This window comes from Pundamilia nyererei, unplaced genomic scaffold (genome assembly GCF_000239375.1).
Source record: "Pundamilia nyererei isolate P.nyererei 1_Seehausen unplaced genomic scaffold, PunNye1.0 scaffold00271, whole genome shotgun sequence".
Taxonomy (NCBI): Eukaryota; Metazoa; Chordata; class Actinopteri; order Cichliformes; family Cichlidae; genus Pundamilia; species Pundamilia nyererei.
This window is the reverse complement of record NW_005187672.1, coordinates 397,724-407,150: the sequence shown is the minus strand read 5'-3', so window position 1 is coordinate 407,150 and position 9,427 is coordinate 397,724. Positions and strand designations below refer to the sequence as shown.

At 41.3% G+C, this 9,427-nt stretch overlaps 1 protein-coding gene across 2 annotated transcripts in view; it reads right to left on the bottom strand.

Moving 5' to 3' along the window:
- Positions 1–1,456: 1,456 nt before the first annotated feature.
- LOC102197824 (glucosidase 2 subunit beta-like) overlaps positions 1,457–9,427 on the bottom strand; it is a 161,475-nt gene continuing 153,504 nt past the window's right edge. For both annotated transcript variants that reach the window (XM_005750377.2, XM_005750379.1), the window contains exons 14-15: positions 6,210–6,309; positions 1,457–2,840 (exon numbers count right to left, since the gene is read on the bottom strand). In XM_005750377.2, the coding sequence (XP_005750434.1) occupies positions 2,703–2,840; positions 6,210–6,309 (238 nt within the window). In that variant the 3' untranslated portion in view covers positions 1,457–2,702. The remainder of the gene's footprint in view (positions 2,841–6,209; positions 6,310–9,427) is intronic.

Below are 9,427 nucleotides of genomic sequence, written 5' to 3'. Positions count from 1 at the left end.
GTTTAGTTCCACTCTGAATGCAGAGTGTGCATATGTGTGTTACATATTTTACTGGCTTTGAGAAGTTCTGGCAGAAATGTCCTTTGTCTGACTTGTTTTGCACCTTCAATAAAATTGACAGCTATTCTGAAAACTGAAGCTGAAAGCAAATAGTTTGATTCGCCATCAACCAGTGTGTGCGGATGGGAGCCGACGCCGGATAAATAAAAAGCAACAGTCCCTGGGCTACAGAGCCTGAGGCTATTGCATTGCTAGCAGGCAAACAGCCACGTAGCTGCCCCAGCAGGATAGGAATATATCAGGCAGCCTATTGGATACCTGACAGCTGATTTAGCTCCCCCTTAATGAGTAGAGGGCTCCGCTGCAGAAACTCCACAATCTGTTACATAACAACATCACAGACAGCACACCCTGTACGATGCAGACCGCTGAGGACGGTGGACTCCTTTGAAAACGAGCCGCGCTACGTTCAGTAAAAAAAATAAATCCTACGATAATAAATGAAAATGTAAATATACAGAAAGATGTGTGGCTAATGTAATAAATGCAGTTGGAGAATATACTCCTGTGTGTTTAAGAAATGAGTTTTCAAGTGAGCCAGTTAGGAGGGAAAAAAAACATAGCGATGCCACTATTTTTATTGGCAAGGTTTTTTATTATGTTTTATGATTATGTCAGTCTACAGTTAAAAAAATACTGGAATGCACACTGCTTGGAGGATATGGCTGACTTCAGTTCATTGTTCATACTGAGTAGAAACTGTAGCCAATAATTATTTAAATCACCTCTTAATACTTTCTTAAATATTGACTTCCACACTCGTTGGAGGCAACGCTAATCTGTAAAAACTGTTTTGTACTCACTGAACTTGGACTGGACCTCTTTTGTTCTCATGTTTTTGTGGTTAGAAACATTCCAGCATTGTAAAAATAGATGGTTGGCAAACGGTTGCTGGAGGTTGCTTGCTGTCGCTAGGCAAAAATGGCAACAAAGAGGTGCACGGTGCTGCAACTAAAACCACCTCACAATTTATTGGGTCGCTGTGGTCGCCAGCAGCATGGAAGATACCGACTTGGTTGCAAACACACAACTATTTGCTAGTTGGTACTGACACTATGAAATGTGCAACACAAAGTGGAAACGGAGACTGTTTGCCTTTATGTCAAAGTTGAAATGTGCTGGTTTCGGCAGAAAGGCACAACTTTTACTTTGAAAGTGAAGAGTTTCCATTTTTAGTTTGTACATCCAAAGATACGTACACGGGTATTTTTGTAAACTGAGATTTTCTGTTTTCGTTTACATGTAAAAATAAAAAACGAAGTCAAAAGCTGTCAAGGACATAACAAAGCAACAGGTGGTGCTATAATCCTAACTGTGTAGAAAGGTTGGCCAATCAGAAGTCTAGAAGAGGAAACAAAGATGGCGCAAAGAAGCAGTCTTTCTAAATGGAGGGGCAGTAACTGTGTGTGTATATGTAAGAGTGTAAAAACTGCAGATAGTAAGATTAACAGCAACAGTGTTTTGTTCATATCCGCCACTGTAGAAATTCATCTCATGTACGCACAGCGTCATCATAAAAGGCGCACACCTTTGACGTAGCGTGACTAAATCTCAGTTTTCCTCGTCCACAAGTAAACGCAAAAAACGAGTTTTCTAAAATCTCAATCCTGGCAGGAATTTATAAGAATCTCGGTCTTCAGTGATCGAAACATTGCATACATGTGGACGTAGCCCAAGTTTCGCTACCGCTTGGCAAGTAGTTGGTGAGTGTTTGTAAACAAGTTGGTGTCCACCAAAGCAAATGTGAAATACACAATCTTCTATAAGTGATCAGAGGTTGCCAACCAGTCTCTAGGCCTGTGTGACTGAAGCCTATAAGAGCTGGGTATTGTTGGTTTCAGGAGTAGTAAGAAACATTTATTGGGAACTGTTTTCAGCTGTGGAACAACACACATTTGGTACTGAATTGTTACAGTAAAGGGACTATAAATTATAAAGTACATGTTTACTGCAATGAGGAAAAATGTCAACCAGAGCGACAACTCTTTTGTTTGTTTTTGTTTTGTAGTTTTCACAGAATCATTTAGCTTTATGCTAAACTGCACCAGGAAACGGCTGAACATGCAGCTCCTTCTGGGAAGATCATCTGATTTATTTATAAGTTTCATTTGCTCAACATAAGAAACATACAACATATCCTCGATGTTAAGGAAGGCTATTTTTATAAGGCAGTCATTATAATGAAGAGCAAGGACACAGTCCTTTTATTTGTGCATATTACTGAGCAGTTATTTAAAATGACAATTACATTAGCAGAAATGTGTTTAGACCCTACAATAGATTGGGTTTCACTTTCTCCCGTTATTTACACAGTAATATTGCTTATTGCTGAGCATTGAGTGCAAACACTTACAGGGAATACACAGTAATGTTGAACACGTTGCGTTAACTAAATCATTCAGTAAATGCTCTATTTAGATATTAAAGTGTAACAGCAAGAAAGCAGCACTGTAACAATCAATGGAAACTAAAGTGGCTACTGAAAACCAGACTCTGACCTTAGCCAGACTGCCTTGGAAGTATATATGTTCTGACAACACAGATGTCAGAGGGGACCCTCAGGACCCCAGCCTGTCACCGCGGGCCAGCAGAAGAGAGGAAGGGGTCCAAGTTATTCTGGGCTAGGCCAGTAAGGGAATGGGTCACAGTTCACTGTGTATACCCTGCTGCTTTAGCACCGGCTGACAGGCCACAGGAGTCTGAAAGTCCATGATGTACTGGCATTTGCTGGGCTCTTTCACTGATCGCAAGGCTGTCTCCGTTCCGCATGTCAGTGTGACCTAGAAAAGCACAAAGAAAGAGAAGTTGAGGTTGAGAAGAGCCATTGTTAGCCTGAGTCAAGAGCCGTGGCAGTTTGATCACACAAAGGGAGCTGATTAAAGTTGACCTGCCACTTGTTTTACAACCTCTCTTAAAGTTTTGCGAAGAAGTGGGGCTTGCTACAAATGACAAAATTATACAGAAGGAACCGCTGACTTGTTGTGACTTTGCGTGAAGCAAAGTGTTTCTGTGAGTAAGAGCGAGCGTGGATTTATGGGACACCGCCGCTGTCGTCCCCGCGAGCGAACAGGACAGGGGGAGGATGCGATTACTGCTGTCACGACTTTAATAGGTGACTTTGACGCCCCCTGCAAGAGAGCGGAGGGGAAAACAACTTCTTTTACTTGGGAGTGGTTTCCATGGCAACCCCTCTCATCATTCAGCACCCTGAACAGACAATCCCTTTGGCGAACAAAAGCACCTGAAGAGGCAGAGATGGGAACCTGGCAGGTATTGTTGTGCAGAAGTTTCAGGCTAGTAGAAGTGGTGATTTGGCTTTGTCCCGTAGGGAGACTAAAATAGTCTTTTGTTATGTCACTTAGTATCTTGTTGCACTGAGATATTAAGTGGGTGTGCGCTGCTTGATGAGACAAAGTCTTTTCTGTCACGCTTGTCCATGAGTATTAGCGGTCTGGTTTTAATTTGCAGGTGAAGGAGCGATAGCTCAGTCTTGGTGGCGATTTATCCTTTGATACACTACATGTAATAATGTAAGACAGCAGTAGTAGAAAACACATCTTACGAGGAAGTGTGGAAGAATTGGTTGATTAACAGGCAGTTATGCAGCACTGTGGGAAATCCAGATCCATGGATACAGATCGGATTCTGCATTAATTGTCTGGAAGCCCCTAAACCGTATATTTTACAGTGACGCCACAACACGTGATTAGTCACCGGGGCAGCTATAGCTCAGGACGTAGAGCAGGTCATCGATCAAATGAAGGTTTGGTGGTTCGATCCCTCGCTGCTCCAGTCTGCATACCGATGTATTCTTCATCATATGCTATGACTTGTTTTGGTCAGCTAGTTCTCCTCTGTGGGGATATGACCCTTGAAAGTTTTACGGTTTTCTTCACTGAAAACTTTCCTCGGTGAATGTAAAGCTTACAGCTAGGGCCAGAACAGGTGACCCTAAACTATCCCTATGCTATGCTGCAGGTAGGCTGGTGGGGGCTGCTGATCATGCACTGACTCCCCATATGTTTTTACATCACTGCTGCATCTCATTAAAAGTTTTCTCTCTACCACAGCTTGTTTTGCCCAGTCTTCCTGTGCTCTGAACCCTCAATTGAATGGGTTGCAGTTTCTAACAGAGATTAAATGTGTTATTCAGCCCTGCAAATGTCAGTGCTGTACTTACGAGTGCTCAAAAATGCTGAGAAAAATAAGTCAAATAAAAGCACTAAAATTTCAAACCATGCTTAAGTACATGCAGGGCCTGTAATCTGCAAAAGCTTCATAGTATGAAAGTTAAATTTTGCAAACTCCCATTAAATATACTAAAAATATTATTCTGGAGGAAAAACACCCTCTGTGCTTTTCCTTTTTGATAAAACTCATAGTTAGAGCTGGATCGGGTGACCCTGAATCCTTACTGTAGTTTTGCTGCAATAAGCCTGGACTGCTAGGAGCTTCCCATGATGCACTGGTTCTTCTTCAGTCACTGTGTTTATACACCACTCTGGATTTAATCATTAGTGTTTATTAATCTCTGGCTTTTTCCTACAGTGTGTCTTTTGTCCTGGCTCCCTCTTCTCCTCCCTGACCCTGGTTCTGCCAGAGGTCACGGGGGTCATGTGATTGTCAGGGTTTTTGTCTATATTATTGTAGGGTCTTTGCCTTATAATATAAATAGCCTTGAGGTGACTGCTGTTGTGTTCTTGTTGGCTTAGGTTTTCTCTTCAAATTCTTAAAACAAGTGGTTTGGTCACCTGTTCAGGGGTTTATTACCCACGTATTTAGCAACGCTAACCCACACTCAGAGTTCAGCAGTTCATTCTGTGACTACAATACTGTCAAAATCACAGTCAGTGATCGCAAATGTAATAATCTGGAATTATCCATGAATGAGTCAATGAAAGGAGCTAGTTTAGATCCGGCTGTGGTAGCTGTAGCTCGTGCTTAATGACCACAGACACAGAATTAATAACTGAAAGAGTTGAGTTCACCTTTCCCCACAGACACACAAGATAAACTGTGCACCGCTTGAATTTGGATTACCCCAATATCCACCAGCAAAACAATACATCACTGGCGCCTCTTCTCCAGCATACATGATGGTACGCTGCAATGAAAGAGTGTGCTACCCAAAGCTGAGGTTCAGCCTTTCAAATATAATGAGCGTCTACTTCTGACAAGACTTTATTTATGCCGTCTGCGCAGAGTTAGGGGGTCGTATCAAAGGACTTCAATTTAGTGTTTTCAAAGGGGGGCCTGGATGGCATGAGTACATGCATTTGCAAATGACATTTATTGGACTGATTTGAAGAGGGGGGCCAGGCACAGAAAACCAGATGATTAAATGTCCTTTATTTTTAACTGAGCAAATTTCTCACACACAAATGCAAATGGATGTCATAAAGACTGGCTCAGAGAGGGCATGATGCTGGGAATATGTTGAAGAGGAGAATGCTGCAGAAGAATGCAAACGGAGCAGCAACATTAACCATGAAAACCAGTGCAGACTGACAAAGTGTGCATGTCGGGGGGGGTAAGTCACTTTCAATCACTTGGCTCTGGACATAACATATTTTTGCCAGGCTGCTGAGCACGCCATGAGGACTGATTGACTCGATCCTGATTGTTGAAATGCTCATGCCCGGGATGAGGCAGACCAGGGGACACAGATCTCATTTTATTTCCTGGTTAACAGAAGGAGCTCAGTTTGCCTGTTTCCTTTAGTTTTCTCTTAGTGCAGTGTCCATTTACCCCGCTCTGACTTGGCGTCGAGTCAAGTGTTCATCTTGTTGCTTTCCCTAGAACTACAATAAGATTTGCAGCCTTGCCTGCATGTGCAGGGTGGTAGCTCTGCTCCTGGTACCCTGCTTATAAAACAAGAGGAAACATTAGTGTAATTACTAAATTATTCTCCAACTGAATTCAAATAAAATAGGCTCTCTATCCCATCTTTTATTTTGGGTGGAGTTATAATGAGTTGTGCGCAGCCTTCATCCTTCCATCTGCTTGTCTGACAGTCTGTCAGTGTGTGCGTATACCATTTGTTCATTTGAATATCTGTTATTCATGTCTGCCTCTTGGTGCTCTCATTACTGTAAGAGGGTTTGGGCTGTAAAGGATGATTAAAGACATATACAGTTTGTTGTGCTTACTGTAGTACTGCGTGAACCTCCTTGCCAGCAGGGCTCTCCATTCTCATAGACCATCTGACTGTAGTGGTTCTTTGGCTTTCCTGTCCACATCCCCCACATCCTGAAAAATTTTTAAAAATGAAATGACGTAAGACATAATACATGTTATTTTACTTAAAGGTGCAGTGTGTAAAATTTCACCACTAGATGTCAGTGCATCGCCGATTGCATTCAACAGAGTTCTGTTTGCTTTCTCCTTCAAATTTAAGTGCATTATTGTCGTTACGGTGGCTGCTGCAGGACAAACATGTTTTAGTCAGCCGAGAGAGAGAGAATTATTTAGATTGTACCCCATGTATCCAACAGGCACAACGTCTAAAAACACATTTTAGTACAAACTATATTTGAATAATATCAACAGTTTACAATGAATCGGGAATTTAAAAAAACATCAATTAAATATTTTGCAGTATTTTATGTTTTCACCCTCCCGAGCAGTGATGGGAATAACGGCGTTACTTTTTTCAGTAACGAGTAATCTAACTTATTACTATTACTATCGTTACAACGCCGTTACCGTTACTAACTAGAAAATGCGGTGCAGTTGCGTTACTGTTTTTCAACAAACAGACGGCTGAAGCTGTGTTCAGCTTACTGCACCTTATATCAGTTGCTGTAAGTAATCTGGGCGCTACAGCTTTAAGCAGCTGCGCGCGCTCCCGCGGACAGTAATCACGATCACTGCCCCCTTAGCCTGGAGCTAAGGGGGCAAAACAATCACATGAGTGCTGCTGTTGGACTGAGGAAGAATATAGTAGTCGTGGTAAGCCAATCACACGACCACTTTAAGATGACAAAGCAACAAGGTGATATATACCAGTTTTTAAATTGTGTTGATAGGCCACGTCGGGAGATTTGGCTGTTTAGGAAGAGGGGGTAAGTTTTAGGGGTGACGGCAAGAGAGAGAGAAAGAAAGACAGCAGAAAAAGAGAGAGAGCGAGTGGACAGAAATATTCGGAGTGGCACAAATAATTTGTGGCATCTTATTGAATGCAGAACAGCTGATTGTTATCTAAATAGTTTGAAATGGTTATTAAAAAAAGAGGGTAAAAGGTGAATGGCTGCAAATAACTTTGTTTACAAAACTTGTGCATATGATTTTAAAATTGACAATTTCTATTAGTTAGTTATAGTTATAAAATATGATTCAATAAACATATTTGTGGTTGTTACAGTGAAAAATAGAACTTTTTCTACTCAGATTTTAAGTTTTTGTCTGATTTTAGATCAATTGTGTTAATACAGTGCATCAAAATGAAAACATAACTGTAAATTCAGACACGTGAGGTTGTGCTGAAAAGAATGATACCAAACAAGGCAAAGTAAATAGTTTTTAAAGGTGAAATGTGGAGGGAAAATCAAAAGTAGTTAAAAATGGCCAATTATACCCTGGACCCCAGAGGGTTAGACTTTTTTTTTTTTAAAGTAATGCAATAATTACTTTTCAAGTAATTAATTACTTTTAGAATCTTGTAACAGTTACTAACTCAGTTACTTTTTTTGAAGAAGTAACTAGCCACTATAATTAATTACCTTTTCAAAGTAACTTGCCCAACACTGCTCCCGAGTCCACAGCTTTGGCCACTTCCCATCAGTAGTGACTTTATTCCTATAATAAAGAGTCTGATGATGATACGACTCGATGAGTCAGTGACGCTTACTTCTGTCTGATGATATCGATACTGAGGATATCGTGGGCTTTTCTGTCAGTAAGCGCTGCTGTTATTGTCGCTGTTAGCTAGCGTTGCTGAAACGGTTTTTGAAATGGATCTAACGCTGGATCTTAGTGAATGATGCTTGGTAAACTTAGCTGGCTGCTGTTTAGTCAGCTTGCTTTTCAGCTGTCCAGAGATGGGAGGGTCACAGGAGTAATCTGAGGACAGTAAGTAACTGTGACAATTTTGGTAATAAATAAGCACGTTTTTTTGTGTTAGAACTCGAACTTCAGTTCAGGAGATGAGGCCTGAGGTGAAGAGGAAGAGGTTGACATTTTGATGCCAGTGATGTTGTCTTTTTCCTTCGTGTTTTTACTTCTTTGGCGAAGCGGACCTCTTCTCCATAAAAGTAAAACACAAATAAGATTCCTCATATTTTGAAGGTTCAGTGAATGTTCCTCCACTACAAGTGGACACCTTCGAGTTCCCCTCTGCATTTCGAATATTACATATTTGACCACCTCTAGCCACATAGGTAAAACACAAATGGGTGGAAGGGCAATGTCCACCTCGGCCACTGTGTTCAAGATGACGGGGCAACATGACAGCGTCTTCAAAAGAGCGCCCACTTGTATGTATTTTTAATAGATGTTTTTGAGAACACATCGATTAATTAAACCCTAATCAATGTATATTTGAATATAATATTATTTTTTCTATTAAATAACCTAAAAAAAAAACCCGACTTAATGCACCTTTAAGTTTGTGCATGTGTGTCTTAAAACTGGTTTTTTAAGAGTTAACCAGGACCAACTCCGCCAAAAAAAACACAACTTTTTTCCTTTTTTGTGAACACCACTCAGTTGGCTTATTGAAAAACACTTTCTCTCAGCGAAAATAAAAAGCTGGCAAGATGGGCAGCCTGGCAGTGCCCTTGTTTGGTTGCTGGCACCGACAATCACGTCCCCTCTCCTGTTCAACAATGGAGGGGAAATATTAATTACCGTTTTGTCAGAATTAATACTGTGTGCAGGAGGGAAGGAGAAGAGGAAAACAGAGAAGCCTATCTCGAACGAGGCTGTGCCTGCCCAGTGCTAGCTAATTACATTCTCACCAAACATTTCAAGGGGAGTTATGAAAACCAAAGCAAACCAGGGTGCCAGTGGACTCCATCCAACACAGTAGTGACAGATGCCATTTCATTATGTTTTTACTGGCTAACTTCCTCTGATCTTTTGTTGAGCTCGAGCAGCTTCTTTGAGGTGGTGTCAACTGTAGCGGCGCTGGTGGTAAGCACTGATTTTTTTTAAAAAGATTGTAATCCTGTTGAGGGGGTGGAGGGGGAGTCTCGGTGCATGACTGACTGAAGATTTTATTGAAATATGTCTTGCTCTGATCTCTTGCCTTCTTGTTCCAGCTAGGAACTATTTTCCTGTCAAGACAAAGCACGAGTAATAGAATCAATCTTTGCCTCACTTTCCGGAAAACACACAGCAAATGGGGAAAAATAAACCTGCAGCCCCT